Source organism: Taeniopygia guttata, chromosome 22, assembly GCF_048771995.1.
Source record: "Taeniopygia guttata chromosome 22, bTaeGut7.mat, whole genome shotgun sequence".
In the NCBI taxonomy this organism is placed as follows: domain Eukaryota; kingdom Metazoa; phylum Chordata; class Aves; order Passeriformes; family Estrildidae; genus Taeniopygia; species Taeniopygia guttata.
The window spans coordinates 2272577-2291538 of NC_133047.1; the positions used below are offsets into that span (position 1 = coordinate 2272577).

Sequence of the window (18962 nt, forward strand, 5' to 3'; positions counted from 1 at the left end):
AGGGAGTTTCCTTTTCCAGGAGCAAAGGATTCTCCCCATTTTTCACCCTGGTTGGCACCTTCTGCTGTGTTGGGGTTTTTTTTGTTTGTTTGTTTGTTTGTTTTCCCCCACAGATCATGAGAAAATTAAAAGCTTTGCAGATTTTAGATGCAATCAGCACCTCAAACATATCCTTTCACACTTCCCATCCATCCCTTCCATGGTGGAACCATCCCATGGGTCATTTTTCCAGCTGTAGCAGAGGAAACATTTAGGAACGAGTCTGAAAAACTTGGGAACTGCAGGGAAATGGGATTTTTTTGGGGGGTGAGCAGGGAGACGCGGTGTGTGGTGGCGCACCCAGAGTGGAAAATTCCTGTCCGTCCAGCTGGGATTGTGGTCCAACAGGTTTTTAGTCCCAGCCCCTTGAGTTGTGTCAGTGCAAAAACTCATCCCTAGGGCATTTGTTTGGATCACATGGGCGAGGGTATAAAATGGGTGCTGCCTGTCCGGGCTGCTCGCACCTGGAAAGAGAAGCGGCTGCTGGAGGGAGGGAAGAGCAGAACCGCTGCGCTCAGGTAAAATCATCCCCCATTCCCATGGGGATGGAGAGACAGGCTGAGGGATCCTCCACCGGGAATTTGTGGGGGAATGCAGAGGCTCTGAGAGTTGAGAAATGAGGGGATTGTGCAGGAGAAGGGCTGGATCATCCTGCCCTAGGAACAGCTCCAAGAGCCCCCGAGGCTTTTCCCGGTGCCCAGGGGCCATGGAGAGACAGGCTGAGGGATTCTCCACCCGGAATTTGTGGGGGAATGCAGAGATTCTGAGAGTTGAGAGATGAGGGAATTGTGTGGGAGAAGGGCTGGATCATCCTGCCCTAGGAGCAGCTCCAAGAGCCCCCGAGGCTTTTCCCGGTGCCCATGGGGATGGAGAGACAGGCCGAGGGATTCTCCACCCGGAATTTGTGGGGGAATGCAGAGATTCTGAGAGTTGAGAAATGAGGGAATTGTGCGGGAGAAGGGCTGGATCATCCTGCCCTAGGAACAGCTCCAAGAGCCCCCCAGGCTTTTCCCCGTGCCCATGGGGATGGAGAGACAGGCTGAGGGATTCTCCACCGGGAATTTGGGGGGGAATGCAGAGGCTCTGAGAGTTGAGAAATGAGGGAATTGTGTGGGAGAAGGGCTGGATCATCCAAGGAACAGCTCCAAGAGCCCCCGAGGCTTTTCCCGGTGCCCAGGGGTGATGCAGCCCCTCCTTCACTCACGACCCCTTGGAGCTGTGGAGAATTGGGGTGTGGGGCTGTGGGGTGCCTTGGTGGCACTCAGGGCAGAGCCACGTGTGAGGAGACGCCGGGATGTGCGGGCAGGGAGTTTTCCAGCACGGATTTGGGCCCGCTCTCCCACGGGAAGGGGAGATAAAACCGCGGATAAAGCCGGAGGTGCTGCTCAATGTTTCGGTCACGGCTGTTGGTGGCTCCTGGCCAGTCACCAGCATGGCCATGAAGCCACTCAGGGCTGCTGGTGGCTCCTGGCCATCATCAACATGGCCAGGAAGCCACTCAGGGCTGTTGGTGGCTCCTGGCAATCATCAACATGGCCATGAAATCACTCAGGGCTGTTGGTGTCTCATGTCCATGAAGCCACTAAGGGCTGCTGGTGGCCCCTGGCCAGTGACCAGCATGGCCATGAAGCCACTCAGAGCTGCTGGTGGCTCCTGGCCAGTCACCAGCATGGCCATGAAGCCACTCAGAGCTGCTGGTGGCTCCTGGCCAGTCACCAGCATGGCCATGAAGCCACCTGGGTCACCTCTCTGCCTGTGTGCCCTTCGCTGCCGCCCTTCCCTCGCCCCTGGGGTACAAAGTGCCTCGGGGAACCCTGGAGCTGCTTCACAAGCAGAGCTGGGGTGATGAAAGAGGGAGATCCTCCTGCCCCAGGGCTGCTGCTTCACCCCCATTCTCTCTTTTCCTGCTGTTCCCTCCCTCCCTCTCTCCTCTGGGATCTCCAGAAGTTTTCTCCCCACTCAGCTTCTCCTTCTCTGCTCTCCATCCCTACTTGGAGACAGTTGCTTGGAGACACACTCCTGGTTCTCTCATGTTTTAATCCCTTTTATTTTTTAATGGGGGAATAGTGGGAGCTGATGGCACGACCACAGTGGTTGGGAGCAGCCGAGGGAGGAGAGTTCAGGGAAGGTCTGACACCAGAGGGAGAAGTCTAAACCAACAAACCCAACATTTTCTCCTTATCAGGAAATATCCAACCCCACCAAGCCCTCCACGCCCCATGCCCAGAAACAAGTCCCAGGAGGGTCCCATTTTCTCCTTTTTCACCCCAGGCCCCCACCCAGGTGCGGCATGAGAATGAATTCCTAGGCTGGGGGTGGCTTGGAGGGTTATTTTGCTTTTCTGACCAAGAGCCCAGGCTGGCTGGCAACATCATCCACCTATTTTCTGCACTGCTCTCTGTAGCAAGAGAAACCAGGAGCAAAAGGGAAACAGAGAAGCCACAGGATGCACCGTTATAAGAGGAACTTTCCCCAAAATAGAAGCTTTTCACAGTTTTTTCACGAGGCGTCAGCAGCTCTTAATGCTGTATGAAACTGTGAATCCTGCTTGGAGCAGCCTGTCAGTGCTCCAGGCTGCAGCTGCAGCTTTTCCCCGGGTGTGGGACCGGCCGTGCCCCCCAAAACCTGCCTGGACTGTGGGGAACAAGCACAACCTGGGCTGTGATCCCATCCCAGCAGCTCCTTCTGCACCCCCGGCATGGTGAATGCAGCACATCCCAGAAATGCTGCACGGATGGATCCAGACCTTGAATTTTGCCCTGACCTGGTTTTCAGCTGCAAAAATCCGTCTGGAGAGCCTCAAATGTTCGTTGGCTCAGCGCTGGGGCGAAGGGATCTGGGTTTGTTGAGGAGCTGGGTTTTACAGGAGTGCAGGGCTCCTTCTGGGTTTAAATATTTATAAGCTGAGTGATGATCCCTGGAGCGCTGCAGCCCTATCGATGGCAGGGTGAGCTGGCACCTGGGCTGGGTCAGGGCTGATTCCAGGGCTGGGACATGGCATCCAGAGAATTTCTGCCTGCAGGGAATTTGCAGAGCTCCCCCAAACTCCTGGCGCTCCAACAGCTGCTTTTGCAGGGCATGGAAGGTGCAAAATTGTTCTTTTATTTGCTTGGTTTAGACCTTTCCTTCTGTTTCCCAGGCTCTGCTCCCCACCTCTCCTCCCAAGGTGTCATTTTGCCCCCACAGTTCCCCCATCAACGTTGGGTTTTGCAATTTTTGCAAAGTTCTGGTTGAAGATTTCTCCCGGCTCTGGTTGGATACTGAGCCTGTAAATGCCATTTTTTTGAGCTGCCACCTCCCTCCCTGGCTGCTGATGGGTCTGGAGGGCCCATGGGGCGCTTGGAGCAGCTGCTTTGAGCAAGGAGACCTCTTGTAGCCTCATCCAGGAAGCAAAAATGCAGCATTTGGGATTTTAGAGAAGCAAAACAGAGGGGGGAACGCTTGCTGCTCTTCCTGGTGAATCCATGGATGGATCCATGGATGGATCCATGGATGGATCCAGCACGGTGGTGGGTGCCTGGAACCCACTCCCTGCCCACAGCCAGCACTCTGCTGGCTTTGCCAGGAGCAAATCCCAGCTGGACTCTGCTCCTGAGCAGGATGCAGCAGGGAAGGAGGGACAGCCCTGTGCCCTGCCTCGCTCCAGGTTGGCCAAAGCCACCATGCCAGGGGACTCGGTGGCCTGCTGGCCACCCCAGGAGCCAGGCATGGCCCAGGGAGCTCAGAGCCACAGGGAAGGCTCTCAGCCCGAGGGTGGAGGTGCTGGGGCTGAGGGGAGGTTGTCCCTGGGGAATTCAGAGCAGGGGACACGTCTGTGTGCGTTCCATGGATTGATGTGTTTTGGCATGAGGAGGGCAGAGCTGGAAGCGAGATACGGGGACAATGGGGAGACAAGGGACAGCTCTGTCCCCACACCAGCACGCTGCTTGGCCAGCCCAGAACTCGCCTTCCCAACACCTTCGTGTCCCCAGGGCTGGGAGGTGACAGCGGGTGGGGAGGGGGTGGCTTTGGGATTTGGGGTGATCTCACAGATCCCTGCGCCCTCTCCTCGCAGAGCCTGCCAAGAGAGAGCGATGGAAAGCCCAGGGAAGGGCAGCCCCGCCGGGAAGATGACAGCCATGGCTCACAGCCTGTAAGTATCTCCTGCCGCCTCCTCCCGCCCCTGCTCCTGGCGCTTTTCCACCGGCCACTTTCTCCGGGGACTTTGCTCTTTGCTCCCATCCCACCCCCGCCACAGCAACGCCTCCGTTCCCCGTGGATGAGGGAGGAAACAGCAGAGGAAGGCAAAGGCAGGGTCCCAGGGGCTTTGGGAGTTTGTAGTCCAGGGCTGCCCGGGGTTTTTGGGGTCTCTCTCTCCTAAATCTGCTTTTTCCAGTGACGGATGCATGGCCTTGGTCTGTGCCAGGCTTTCAGCCCCTTGCAAGGTGGATGATGCTGGATTTGGGGGGCAGGGTGGGGGGCAGAGCCAGGAAAGCTGCAGTGGTTGCAGAGCATCCAAGGAGCATAAGGAAAATGGGTCTGGGTTTGGATTGCTGCATGCTGTCCCCAGTGAGGCTGGGCAGGCTCCTGGCAGCACTGGGCACGGGTGGAAATGCCCTGGCTTTAAACTGGAGAGGCGTAAATTTTACTGGGGCTGGAGCAATGCCTGCTCGGATCTTGGATCTCCTTGAGGGCTTCTTCATTCCTGGCTGGGGAGTGGGAGATGGAGGGAGGAGGATGCTGTGGGGTGAAAAAGGGGCTTGGTGGGACCCCCAGAGCTCAGCCGTGGGTGTGGAGTCAGGATCATGGAGCCCGACAGACGGAATTCCTTGGGGACAGGTTTAAAACTCCAGAGATGGGAGCAGGAAGCAAAATGCCTTTTAATGGATCACAGCCCTGCTGAGATCGCGGCGCTGAGGGAAGGGGGATGGCACTGGGCAGCTGTGCCATGCTGTGCCATTCCGTGCCGTGCCAAGCCTTGCCACGGCGTGGGCTCGCTGGGGAACAGTCAGCTGAGACTTGTGTTCCTCCTCCCTCGGAGGAGAGGGGCTGCGAGCAGCACCCACACCCCACAGCCGCTCCCGACCCCTCTCCCCCGGCCCGTGCCCACCTGGGTGCCTCCATCCTCCAGCTCTCTCCTGCCGGGAAACCTTTTTTCCCGGGAAGGAGGCCCGAGAGCAGCCGGAGCGTTCCTCCTGCGGGTGACAATCGTGCTTTTGTTTTGCCTGGCTGCCAGGGGAATTTGGCTGCCCAGAAAGCTGCCGGGAACCCTTTCTGCCACAATTAAGCACCTGCTACAAGAGAGCAAATAAGCCAAATCATGCGGCTGGCAAACAAGCTCTACGTGTTCCTTCCTTCCCCGTGACCCACTCCAAGAAGCAGAAAGCTCCGGGTTCTGCAGTTCGGCTGCTCCCGGGGTTCTGCAGCCCCCGGGGCGGCTTTTCCGCGGCTCCCGGGGCGGCTTTTCCGCATCTCCCGGGGCGGCTTTTCCGCATCTCCCGGGGCGGCTTTTCCGCAGCTCCCGGGGCGGCTTTTCCGCATCTCCCGGGCGGCTTTTCCGCATCTCCCGGGGCGGCTTTTCCGCAGCTCCCGGGGCGGCTTTTCCGCATCTCCCGGGGCGGCTTTTCCGCATCTCCCGGGGTTCTGCAGCTCCCGGGGCGGCTTTCCCGCATCTCCCGGGGTTCTGCAGCTCCCGGGGCGGCTTTCCCGCATCTCCCGGGGCGGCTTTTCCGCATCTCCCGGGGCGGCTTTTCCGCAACTCTCGGGGTTCTGCAGCCCCCGGGGCGGCTTTCCCGCATCTCCCGGGGCGGCTTTTCCGCATCTCCGCCGCCTCCCGGTCCCGGCGTGGCCACCAAGGCATTACCGGGAGCTGCCTTTTGCCGTCTCCAAACCCAAAAGAGCTTTCCCCTCCCCAAATTAGCGGCTCCATCTCCTTCTGCTATGGAGAGACAGATCCCCGTGCTGCGAGTTCGGTGAGGCGGGGACCGGCGGCCGGGCTGGGGGGGCCGTGCCCGGGTTGGGCATCAGCGGCAGCCTCGGAACGGGCCTGGAACGGGCGGAACGGCGTCAGGCCGGGCAGGGGGCCGAGCTTAGCGCGGCCCCGGGGCGGGGATGGGCAGGGAAAGCGGCTGGAAGGCTCGGGAAGGGATGGAGAGCATCACATGATGCGGATGGACGGGGTCAGAGCAGCGCGGCCGGCGGCGCATTCCCGGCAGCCGCGCTGCAAAAGATGACTCGGAGGTTTTTTTGTGCCCCGAGGGTTCAGATTTTTGGGGAGGTGCCCTAGGGGTGAGGAGAGGGCTGCAAAAAGGGCAGGATCGCAGCGTGTGGCCTGTGCGCTTGGAGGGCACGGAGGGATGGAGCAGTTCGCTCCCCACCAAGAGAAGCCCTGTGAGGGTTTTGGGGTGCTCCGGGGGGGGCTGTGGGGCTTGTGAGGGGTCTCCTCCACCAGCAGCACCACACACGGCCCAGCTGGGAGCTGGCACCTCTGAAATTTGGGGGGAGGGAAAGATCTCAGAGGGATGCAGGAGAGGGTGCACCCCTTCCTCAGATCAGGACTGGGGGGTGCAGAGGAAGGATGGAGGTGATGTTTAGGGGGGATGAGGGTGTCATCCCCCCTATGGATGTCACAGAGGATGGAGGGCAGGGTGAGAGGGGCAGGGTAGGGCAGATGGAGGATAGGGATCCATGGAGTGCAGGATTGGGGGCAGGCCGGAGCTCCCTGTGTGGGAGGGTTTTAGGGCCAGGATGGTGTCGCATGGAAGGCAGGATTGGGGAGGCACAGCAGAGTCCCCTGCAAGGGAGAATTAGCGACACGATGTGGGTCCGGAGGCAGAATTGTGGGGGCAAGACGGAGCCCCCTGCAAGGGGTGGTGAGAGGACATTATTGGGTCTCAAGGCGGATTTCGGGGGACATGCCAAAACCCCTGCGAGGGAGGTTTAGGGGAGGATGGGGGGGGGTCCCACGGCAGAATTCGGAGCCACAACGGGTCCCCATGCGCGGCAGGATGCCCGGACCCCCCCGTCCCCCCCGGTTCCCGGAGCCAATGCGCGGCAGCGGAGGGGGGATGGGGGGAGCCGGGGCGGGGCTGGGCGGGCTCCGCTTGTTTTTTGTGAATGAAAGGCGGGGCGGGCGCGACTGCAGCGCGCAGGGCAGCGCGCAGGGCTCCGCGCAGGGCTCCGCGCAGCGCAGCGCAGCGGGCCGCGGATGCGGAGATCGGGGCGGCCGAGGAGCCGCCATGGGCCCCCGCGGGCCCGGCCCTGAGCTGCCCAGCCCTGCCCGGCCCAGCAGCGCCGTGGCCATGTCCGGAGGGGCGAGCCCGGCCCCGGCCCCTGGGAGCCGCCGCTTCGTCTGTGTTGGTGTAAGTACCGGGGGACCCCCCCGCGCTTCCGCCCCGCGTCCCGCTCCGCCTCCGCGCATCATCCCGCCCGGGCCGGATGGGGGGACAGCGAGACCCCTTCGCCGTGCCCCGCACCCCCGAGCCGGGTGGCTGGAGCCCCCTCTCCCCCCCTCGCTATGCCTCACGCCGGTTCCCGGTGTTCTCCAGCCCGCCTCGCCGTGTCCCGCACCCCCCTTCCCCCTCCCGGTGCTTCCCGTCCGGGTGCTCCGAGCACCCCCGAGCCCCTCACCATCACCCCGCACCCCCGAGCCGGGTGCTCCGAGCACCCCCAAGCTCCTCACCATTACCCCGCACCCCCGAACCGGGTGCTCCGAGCCCCCCCAAGCTCCTTGCGGTGCCCCGCATCCCCGGCCTAGGTCCTCCCCAGTCTCCTTGCGATGTCCCGCACCCCGAGCCGGGCGCTGCCAGCACCCTCAACCTTCTCCTGAAGCCCCGCACGCCTGGCCTGGGTCCTCCCCGACCTCCTCTCCATGCCCCGCACCCTCTCCCGGTGCTTCCTGCCCCCTTTGCAATGCCCCACAGCCCCGGTTCGGGTGCTGGGGACACCCCCGAGCCCCCTTGCGATGCCCGCACCCGCTCCGGTTCCTGCCGAGCCCCCCTGCGATGCCCGCACCCCAATCCCGGTGCCCCCCGAGCCCTCTGCCATTCCCGCACCCCAATCCCGGTGCTCCCTGCTCCCTCCCCAACCTCCCGCACCCCAATCCCGGTGCTCCCCGAGCCCTCTGCTATACCCCGCACCCCAATCCCGGTGCTCCCCGAGCCCTTTGCCATACCCCGCACCCCAATCCCGGTGCTCCCCGAGCCCTCTGCCATGCCCGCACCCCAATCCCGGTGCTCCCCGAACCCTCTGCCATGCCCGCACCCCAATCCCGGTGCTCCCCGAGCCCTCTGCGATTCCCGCACCCCAATCCCGGTGCCCCCCGAGCCCTCTGCTATACCCCACACCCCGATCCCGGTGTCCCCGCCCGCCGCATCCCCGGCCCCGGCCGTGCTGCAGCCCCGCTCGGGGCCCCGTTTCTCCGTTTCTCCCGCACCGCCTCCCGCCGCGGCCTCCATAGCCCCGGCGGCTTCCGCGGGGCCGCCCGGGCCCCGTTCCCTCTGCACCCCGTTATTTCTGGGCATCGCTGCCGTTTCGGGGCGGTTTCGCCCCGGTTTGGGGGTTCTCCTCCCCTAGAGAAGTGCGGGATGGAGGATTTGGAGCCTGGGAGTTGCTAAGCGACCGCTCCCGGGGTGATGGTGCAGTTGCCGTGGCAACCGCGGGCTGGGAGGTTGGAAGGAGCAATTTTGGGGTTCTCCTTGGGGGGGTGTGGGTGTGAATTGGGTGCCCGTGGTTTGGGTGGGGGGCTGGGGGGCTGCTGGCTGGAGCAGCCGTGCTCCTGTGGGAAGAGCTTTTCCTCCGGGGGGAACTCCGATCTCGCAGCATCCCGGGTTATTTTTACTCTCCGGTGGGTTTTGGAGCTGTTCCCAGGAGAGAATGATGGTGGGGAAGGTGAGGAGGGGGCTTGAAAAGGTTCAGCCCCTGCTGGGGTGGTGCCATGGGTGAGAGGCTGTGACCCCCCCGCTGCCCTGTGGGGCTGACAGAGCTCCCCAATGATGTTCTGCTTTATTGAGAACCTAATTTTTGTCCCTGCTGCTGTCTCCCTCTCCCCCTCCTCACAGCAGGCACCGATCCCACAAGGATTTAGCCTTTAATTCCCATGAGGCACCAGATTTTCCGAGCTGGCTTGGCTGGGGGTGGGCTGAGCTCCCCACAAGGGACAAACATCCCGAGTGCCACCTGCAGTTGTCATTCCTGTGCCATCCCAATGGAGCACGGCTGGGCCTAAAAATAACCCCAGCAAAGCTCCCCGAGCACTCACACCCCGGATAACTCCTGGTCCTAAAGAGCTGAGGGAGGAGCAGGGGACAGGGGATGGCAGCAGAGGGGGATGGAAATGGATTTTGAGCAGCTCATGGGGAAGGAGCCCACCTGCCCTGCTGCTGCTCCTGGTTTTCAATGCCTTTGGGACGAATTCCCTGCATCCCAAAGGATGGAGGGGGTGACAGCTACTCAGAGAAGTTTTGCCCGGTGTGGAAGCACCTGAAGTGAGCAGGATTTGTGCTGCCCCGTGGATCCAGGTGTGCCCGGGGAGCTGCACACGCAGGGAGGTGCTCACATTGGGAAGTCCTTGCCAGGCTGCCGGTTTGGGGAGCTGTGGTCCCACGTGCAGGGCTCCGTTGCCATCGTTACCGGGTATTTTCGCTCACTGCGCTGGTGGTTTATTATAGCAGCTCGGGAGGCCGCTGCCAGGAGGGATCGACGAGGGGGAAGAGATCTGTGGCCTTGGGAAGTTCAGAGAAATTGGGATGTGGGGGTCTTTGTCCTTTTTGCTATCCCAAGGGGGAAGAGATCTGTAGCCTTGGGAAGTTCAGAGAAATTGGGATGTGGGGTTTTTGTCCTCCTTGCTATCCCAAGGGGGAAGAGATCCATGGCCTTGGGAAGTTCAGAGATATTGGGATGTGGGGGGGTTTTGTCCTCCTTTGTATCCCAAGGGGGAATAGATCTGTGGCCTTGGGAATTTCAGAGAAATTGGGATGTGGGGGTTTTGTCCTCCTTTGTATCCCAAGGGGAAAGAGATCTGTGGCCTTGGGAAGTTCACAGAAATTGGGATGTGGGTTTTTTTGTCCTTTTTGCTATCCCTCAATCCCCTCACTGCTTTTTCCCCTGGCAACCATATAATCCCTCGGGTTCATGCTGTGCTGAGTTAATTCTGGCTGATTTAGGCTCTGGCTTTGAGCAGGGAATGGGCGGCACACCTGGGCACACCTGGGCACACCTGGGCACACCTGGGTGCTGCTCATCAGCTCTGCAGCACCCACAGCACCAACGTCTCTCTCAGGAGTGTTGGGAGCTCTCCCAATCCCCGTGGCTCTGGGAAAACTAAGGAGTTTCTTCTTGCTGCTCTTAGCTTTGAGAAAATATCCCGCTGGGAATGGGGTGGGAAAAGGGGGCCAGGTCAGTGTCCCCTGCCAGGCAGCAGAGCCTGGCAGTGCCCGCCTGTGCACTCGGTCAGGCGGTCTGGAAGCTTCTCTTGCAAATGCTGGAGATGGAGAAAAGGAAGAGGAGGAAGGCAGAGGCAAAAAAAAAAAGCCTCATCTCACATGAACAAGCATGAGCCGGAGAGCCAGGAGGGAGGAGGGCACAATCCAACGCAGGCCATGTGTCTGACGTGGCACAGCAGCCACCCTGCCACCAGAACATGAAATTTTAAAGGGGACTGGCGGGCAGAGCGAGCTGGGAAGGGCTGAGCAGCTGCTGCAGAGCTTCCCCGGGCTGCCAGGGAGTGTCAGCATCCTCCTGCTTGGTGCCCCTGTGGTGCCCTGGAGACACCCCCTGGCTGGTCCTGGCTGGGTTTGCCGAGCCCTCCTTCCCCTCGCAGGTCCCAATTAATGGATTCTGACATGGATTATGAGAGGCCAAACGTAGAAACCATCAAGTGCGTCGTGGTCGGGGACAACGCGGTGGGCAAGACCCGGCTCATCTGTGCCCGTGCCTGCAACGCCACCTTGACCCAGTACCAGCTCCTCGCCACCCACGTGCCCACGGTGTGGGCCATCGACCAGTACCGCGTCTGCCAGGAGGTGAGTGTCGGAATCTGAGGTATTGATGATCCCGAGATTGTAAAAGTCTCTGTCTGTCAGCCCCGCTGCCAAAGCAGAAGCCATAATTGGTCTGTGCTGTTTCAAGGTTGTTTATTCTGTTTATCTCTACCATGTTCTGCTGCCCTGCCGCAGCTCTGTCCTGCAGGGCAGCGTGTGGGGCTCTGCCCTCAGTGGGATGGTACAAACATTAAATACCACAAACTACCTGTGCTGGATTTACAATAACGTGCCAATATCTGTCACCTACGTTGGACAGTGTGTCCCCAGCCTGAACCAACAGAAAAATGCCAACAGCACAGTGAAACATGGAGGGCATGAAGAAGGAGAAAAAGGACAAGACACACCCAATTTCCTCCATCTTGTCCCCTCTGAACCCCTAATCTAGAATCCTAAAATTTTACTTTTGCACCCGTGCCACACTTAATTATTACTCATATCAAACACTCAGAGCTTGTAATTCACCCTGTAAGATTGAAAACTCTTTTCCATGGACAGAGATCACAGCCAGTGTCTCTGGGGGCTCTGTCCAGGGGGGTTCCTGAGCCCTGCCAGGGTCCCAGGGCTGCTGAGGGTGCTGCGGGGGCTCATGGACACCCCTTGGGGTCCCGAGGAGGTGGAGCTGTGTCCTGCTTGCAGCGGGGTTGTGACTGACTCCCCGCGGTGGGGACAGCCCTGCTGTTGTTGTTGTCCTCAGGGACTGAGGAGCTGGATGGTTTCTGTTCCCGCAGGTGCTGGAGCGCTCCCGGGATGTGGTAGACGATGTCAGCGTGTCCTTGCGCCTCTGGGACACCTTTGGTGACCACCACAAGGACAGGCGCTTTGCCTACGGCAGGTAGGGAGAGGCAGAGCCCGGCGCTACCCTGGGCAGGGAGGGAGTCCCCAAACCGCACCTCGACCCCTCCCTTGTCCCATCACAGGTCCGACGTTGTGGTTTTGTGCTTCTCCATCGCCAACCCCAACTCCCTGCACCATGTGAAGACCATGTGGTACCCGGAGATCAAACACTTCTGCCCCCGCGCCCCCGTCATCCTGGTGGGCTGCCAGCTCGACCTGCGCTACGCCGACCTGGAGGCCGTCAACCGGGCACGGCGACCCTTGGCCAGGTGGGACCTCGTGCCCTGGAGACATCCCTGCCTGCCCTCCTTATCTGAAGAAGTCTCTTCTTTAATTATCTCCTGTCTCTTTCAGGCCAATTAAACCTAACGAGATCCTTCCCCCAGAGAAGGGCAGGGAGGTCGCCAAGGAGTTGGGGATCCCTTATTACGAGACGAGCGTGGTGGCCCAGTTCGGCGTCAAGGACGTCTTTGACAATGCCATCCGTGCCGCCCTCATCTCCCGCCGCCACCTGCAGTTCTGGAAGTCCCACCTGCGCAACGTGCAGCGGCCCCTGCTCCAAGCCCCCTTCCTGCCCCCCAAGCCCCCTCCTCCCATCATCATCGTCCCAGACCCCCCTTCCAACAACGAGGAGCGTCCAGCCCACCTTCTGGAGGACCCCCTGTGCGCGGACGTCATCCTGGTGCTGCAAGAGAAGATCAAAATCTACGCACACAAGATCTACCTCTCCACCTCCTCCTCCAAGTTTTACGACCTGTTCCTCATGGACCTGAGCGAGGAGGACCAGCAGAGCACGGCGGGGCACGGCGGCGGGCTGACGGCCGCCGAGCGGATGCTGCACCAGGAGGAGAGGCACCACGGGCGGGATTTCCTCCTGAGGGCCGCCAGCTTCGACATCTGCGAGAGCGCCGAGGAGGCCGGACCCGGCCAGCGCAAACCGTGCCTTAGAGCCTCCACCAGTGACGGGATCCTGCGGGGCGACCGCTACGAGAACGGCGAGCGCGGGCTGCGGCGGGGCCGGAACCTCTCCTCCTGGAGCCGGGCCTTCGCCAGCATCCAGGAGGAGATGGCCGAGGACCCGCTGACCTACAAGTCCAAGCTGATGGTGGTGGTGAAGATGGACGCGTCCATCCAGCCGGGTCCTTTCCGGGCCGTGCTGAAGTACCTGTACACGGGCGAGCTGGACGAGAACGAGCGGGACCTCATGCACATCGCCCACATCGCCGAGCTGCTGGAGGTGTTCGACCTGCGCATGATGGTGGCCAACATCCTCAACAACGAGGCGTTCATGAACCAGGAGATCACCAAAGCCTTCCACGTCCGGAGGACAAACCGGGTGAAGGAATGCCTGGCCAAGGGGACTTTTTCGGGTACGGCTCCTGGAGCAGCAGCCTGGTCCTTTTTGGGGTGGGTGGGGGCTCGGAGCTCCTGGCTTTGCTCTGTGTGCTCCCCCAGGGTTTTTGGTCACACTTTGCTGTTTGGGGAATTTTTGTCACCTTTTTTTCCCCGAGAAAGTGAGTGTGAAGCCCTTCCCCAGGGTTTCCTGCTGCCCAGCTGGCCCAGCAGCTCTGTTTATTTATGGAAGAGTTGCAAAGGCGACTTCCTTCTCTCCCAGACTGGATTTTCACAGGGGTCATCCTGATTTATGAGGAGCAAGTGCCCTTAGTAGGATTTCCCCGGCTTTGCAGCGAGCACCACGAGCCACCAGCACGAGGTGACATCCCAGGGGGACGTGAATGTCCCAGCCTCCCTCCGGCTGGATTTGTTTCATGGAGATGGATCCTAATATGGTCAGGCCGTCCCTGTCAGGGACAGATTTGTGGTGGCCCTCGCACACCCCTGGGAGAAGCTGTGGAGAGCAGGGCAGGAGATCCCCACCTCCTTCCCAGCTCTCCAAGGACTCAAGTTTAGGTGTGACATTTGCTTCCCAGGTTTTCCCCTTGGAAAACACCTTGGAATTTCCAAGGGGAAAACCCCTTGGAATAGGCAGAGCGCTGCTGAGGCACTTCCCCATGCTGCTCTGAGCTGGCAGGAAATGCTGGATAAAAATGAGAGAAAATTTAGGGGAAAATAGAGGATATGGCAGGCTCTGTGCCCTTCCCTCTGCTTTCCCCGGGGTGAGGGGTTTTGTGGCTGAGCCCCAGGTCCTGTGCTTGTCCCCAGATGTCACCTTCGTGCTGGATGACGGTGCTATCAGTGCCCACAAGCCCCTGCTCATCTCCAGCTGCGACTGGATGGCCGCGATGTTCGGTGGCCCCTTCGTGGAGAGCTCCACCAACGAGGTGAGATGGTCAGGAACACACAGAACCACGGGGTGTGGTTCCATGCAGCTGCTTTTATTGAGAGCTCTGAAATCAGGGCTACAGACCCAAATCTGACACTCCCACACGGCTTTGGAGCTGAACGTATTTTATAGTCTATCCTTATATAACTTACATATTAATTATTAAACTTACATTCTTCTATTGTATATATAACTTATATATTAATTATTAAATTTACATTGTTCAGGAGCACACAGAATCACGGGATGTGATTCCATGCAGGTGCTTTTATTGAGAGCTCTGAAATCAGGGGTGCAGACCCAAATCTGACACTCCAACATGGCTTTCGAGCTGAACGTATTTTATATTCTATCCTTCTATAACTTACATATTTATAATTAAATTTACATTGTTTAGGAACACACATCATCATGGGATATGATTATTTGCACATGCTTTTATTGAGAGCTCTGAAATCAGGGGTGCAGACCCAAATCTGCCTCCGACACGGCTTTGGGGTTTAATGTATTTTTATATTCTATCCTTCTATAACTTACATATTAATTATTAAATTTACGTTGTTTAGAAACACACATCATCATGGGATATGATTATCTACAGGTGCTTTTATTGAGAGCTCTGGGAATCAGGGGTACAAACCCAAATCTGACACTCCCACACGGCTTTTGAGCTGAACGTATTTTACTTACATATTAATTATTAAACTTATATTGTTCTATTGTATACATTGACATGAGTTTCTCATGATCTTTCTTAGGCCCCTGACCACAGTTTCTTATCATTATTCTTACGATTAAACAGTAATTATATTTAATTACTAAACAATCATCACATCCAACAATTATATAATTTATCACCTACAAGCTACACAGGTGCAGCTCTAGCAAGGTACGAGGCCTTCATGTACCATGGGTATTTATTTTTTCCAGGGCCTACTAAGCTTAATTTTCCTTTCAACCTTAAATCCCCATGATTTTAAACCCTTTTACTATCAAGGAGAGCTGCTGGGAGGGTGGCACAGCCGGCCAGGAGGTGACAGGGTGTGTGTGTCTGGCAGGTGGCACTTCCTCACACCAGCAAGAGCTGCATGCGGGCGGTGCTGGAGTACCTGTACACGGGCCAGTTCAGCTCCAGCCCCGACCTGGACGACATGAAGCTCATCATCCTCGCCAACCGCCTCTGCCTGCCGCACCTGGTGGCTCTGACAGGTGAGTCCGGGTGGCTGAGGTGCAGCAGGGTGACTGTCACCCCGTGCCAGCCACCCCCCGACCCGCCGTGTCCCCCCGTGCAGAGCAGTACACGGTCACCGGCCTGATGGAGGCGGCGCAGATGATGGTGGACATCGACGGGGACGTGCTCGTGTTCCTGGAGCTGGCTCAGGTAGGACAGGAGCCTGTGCTGGCAGGGCTGGGGGGCTCCAGGTGACACCCAGAGGGGTCTGGCAGGGCTGGGGTGCTCCAGGTGACACCCAGAGGGGTCTGATGGCGCTGGGGGTGCTCCAGGTGACACCCAGAGGGGTCTGGCAGGGCTGGGGGTGACACCCAGAGGGGTCTGATGGGGCTGGGGGTGACACCCAGAGGGGTCTGGCAGGGCTGGGGTGCTCCAGGTGACACACAGAGGGGTCTGGCAGGGCAGGGGGTGCTCCAGGTGACACCCAGAGGGGTCTGATGGCGCTGGGGGTGACACCCAGAGGGGTCTGACAGGGCAGGGGGTGCTCCAGGTGACACACAGAGGGGTCTGGCAGGGCAGGAGGTGACACACAGAGGGGTCTGATGGGGCTGGGGGTGCTCCAGGTGACACCCAGAGGGATCTGACAGGGCAGGTGACACCCAGAGGGGTCTGGCAGGGCAGGAGGTGACACCCAGAAGGGTCTGGCAAGGCAAGGAGTGCTCCAGGTGACACCCAGAGGGGTCTGATGGGGCTGGGGGTGCTCCAGGTGACACCCAGAGGGGTCTGATGGGGCTGAGGGTGCTCCAGGTGACACCCAGAGGGGTCTGGCAGGACAGGAGGTGACACCCAGAGGGGTCTGATGGGGCTGGGGGTGACACACAGAGGAGTCTGGCAGGGCTGGGGGTGCTCCAGGTGACACCCAGAGGGGTCTGGCAGGGCAGGAGGTGACACCCAGAGGGATCTGACAGGGCAGGTGACACCCAGAGGGGTCTGACAAGGCAAGGAGTGCTCCAGGTGACACCCAGAGGAGTCTGGCAGGGCTGGGGGTGACACCCAGAGGGGTCTGGCAGCTCCAGGAGCTGGACAAGCAGGTCTGGCCTTGGGTGTCCATGGAGAACTGAGGTGAATCCCTGGTGCTGGCCTGTTGCTGGTGGCCCTGAGCTGTGTCCCATCCTCTCTCCCAGTTCCACTGCGCCTACCAGCTCGCCGACTGGTGCCTGCACCACATCTGCACCAACTACAACAACGTCTGCCGCAAGTTCCCCCGCGACATGAAGGCCATGTCGGGAGGTGAGTGGCAGCCGGGGGGCGCGGCAGGGGGGTCCCCGCGGTGCTGGCACTGCCCTCACCCCCCCTGTGCCCGCAGAGAACCAGGAGTACTTCGAGAAGCACCGCTGGCCGCCGGTGTGGTACCTGAAGGAGGAGGATCACTACCAGCGGGCGAAGAAGGAGCGGGAGAAGGAAGACTACCTCCACCTGAAACGGCAGCCCAAGAGGCGCTGGCTCTTCTGGAACGCCTCCTCCTCCCCTTCTTCCTCTCCTTCATCGTCGGCAGCCACAGCCTCCTCTTCCTCCTCCTCCTCCTCCTCCTCGGCTGTGGTTTGAAAGCCCCGTCCTTGCCCTGGCTGCAGCGTCCCGGGGAGGAGGAGGAGGAGGAGGAGGAGGAGGAGGAAGGGTGGATGCCCTGCCCCAGCGCCAGGCTGGGGTGGCACTGGCCCCGCAGCAGAGGCGGTGGCCGGGCAGGGGCTCGGCAGGACTGGCAGAGCCCGAGCAGCAGCAGCAGCAGCAGCAGAAATTCGCCTTGGCAGGGGCGCGAGGGCTGTGCCGCGGCTCAGTCGTCGGAAATTGGTTTTGTTTCTTGGAACATCATCAGCATGAGGAGGAAGATGACGAAGAAGAAGAAGAAGAAACACATCCTGCTTCCACTTTGATTTGGAACCAGAAGCTCTTAGGGTGTGGTTTGGGTGTCTGGTGGCATCTCACCACCTGGAGCCACTCTGGGGGTGCTGCCACCCCCTTGGACTCACAGCAGGGTCAGGCACAGGGCAGGGGACGCTGGTCCCCAAATGCCTCCGGGCGCTGCAGGATTTCCCCTACAAGTGGGGTCTGTCCTCATTCAGGGCACAGAGAGGATCAGAGTCCTCTCCTCCCTGTTCTTAACTCTTCAGTTTTGTTTAGACAGAAACTTAAAGCAAAAAAAAAACAAAAACAAACCCAAACCCAAACCCACTCCCTCAATCTGCCACACCAGAAACCAACCCCGAGCCCTTGGCTTGGGATTTTAGCCTGGAAGGCTCCATTGTAATAAATGGTATTTTAAAAGCCCGGCGTGGTTCCTGTGTGTGTGGGAGGAGCAGCTGGGCAGGCACATCCTTGTGCCAGGCTCGGGGTGATGCCCTGACCCCCTCCAGCGCTCCTGGGACGGGCAGGGACAGCCAGGACCCAACCCCTGGTACAACACCAGGCGGTGGCTTTTCCATCGGACTCGCTCTGCCTGTCCCACCCGTGTCCCTGCAGGGCTGCCAGGCAGGGCAGGAGGCACCCAAACCTCCTCACCCTGCCCGGCTGGCATGGGGAGAAGCTCCTTGGAGCCCGTCCCCGCAGAGGCTGCTGCTGGAGGAGCACCCAGGGGTGCTCCTGGTGGCGTCGGTGGCCTCGTGGAGCACCTCGGAGCCTCCCACGCTGCATGCCCACGCTCAGCCTCGGATGCAGGAGCGAGGTGGTGGCTCCTCACCCTCGGTGTTCAGGTAGGAGCACGACTTTCCCTCCTTTTCACACAACCTGGGCACTCACCGCTGCTTCCCAGTCCTGTTTGCCTTCCCTGGGCCAGGAGCTGAGCCCTGGCACTGAACCCTGCATGTGCCCAGGTCTGCATGCTCGGGGGGCACAGGGGGACACCCACCAGAGACCCCTGGGCACCAACCCCCGGGGCAGGTCAACAGCAGCTCCTCTGAAAAATCCCCTCGCAGTGCCGGGGCTGGGAGCGGCTGCAGGGGCGTTTTTGGGGGGCTGAGCAGAGCCCTGGGGGGCTGAGCAGAGCCCTTTTCTCACTAAGCACCGCATGGATTTGCAACACAGCTACTGCAAGCAGCACACAGAGCCCTGGCCGGGTGGAGCCCAGCACCCCCTGCCCTGGCACCGGACTCTGGTGTGGGGTAAATAAAGTCCAGGATGGAGCTGAGAGCTTGTCCTGGCAGAAAGGTCCCCTGGGGGCTGGTGGGGACCATTCCTGGTGGGATGCTGGGTGGCCGAGTGTTAATTCCATGGGCTGAGTCCTCAGTGCCACATGGAGCAACTGGTGTCCACTGGAACCCTGGTGTCCACTGGGACCCTGGTGTCCACTAGACCCTGGTGTCCACTAGACCCTGGTGTCCACTGGAACCCTGGTGTCCACTGGAACCCTGGTGTCCACTGGGACCCTGGTGTCCACTGAGACCCTGGTGTCCACTGGAACCCTGGTGTCCACTAGGACCCTGGTGTCCACTAGACCCTGGTGTCCACTGGGACCCTGGTGTCCACGGGACCCTGGTGTCCACTAGACCCTGGTGTCCACTAGACCCTGGTGTCCACTGAGACCCCAGACAAGCCCTCACCAGAGTTCTGTGGGGAAAAC

At 59.9% G+C, this 18962-nt stretch overlaps 1 protein-coding gene across 5 annotated transcripts; it reads left to right on the top strand.

The window, feature by feature from the left end:
- Nucleotides 1–474: 474 nt before the first annotated feature.
- RHOBTB2 (Rho related BTB domain containing 2) lies at nucleotides 475–17674 on the top strand. Of its 5 annotated transcripts, none has more exons than XM_072917639.1 (11): nucleotides 475–557; nucleotides 4094–4171; nucleotides 10838–11039; nucleotides 11789–11892; nucleotides 11978–12163; nucleotides 12249–13264; nucleotides 14058–14176; nucleotides 15237–15387; nucleotides 15471–15559; nucleotides 16534–16639; nucleotides 16716–17018. In XM_072917639.1, the coding sequence occupies exons 2-11, from the start codon at nucleotides 4113–4115 to the stop codon at nucleotides 16952–16954; spliced, it is 2271 nt and encodes a 756-aa protein (XP_072773740.1). In that variant the 5' UTR covers nucleotides 475–557; nucleotides 4094–4112; the 3' UTR covers nucleotides 16955–17018. The 5 variants fall into 5 exon arrangements, with proteins under 5 accessions (XP_072773740.1, XP_030145893.4, XP_072773739.1 ...); XM_072917638.1 differs by lacking the exons at nucleotides 475–557; nucleotides 4094–4171 and adding an exon at nucleotides 5819–5990 and having other exon boundaries at nucleotides 16716–16766; nucleotides 17000–17674; XM_072917637.1 differs by lacking the exons at nucleotides 475–557; nucleotides 4094–4171 and adding an exon at nucleotides 7109–7379 and having other exon boundaries at nucleotides 16716–16766; nucleotides 17000–17674.
- Nucleotides 17675–18962: the final 1288 nt, after the last annotated feature.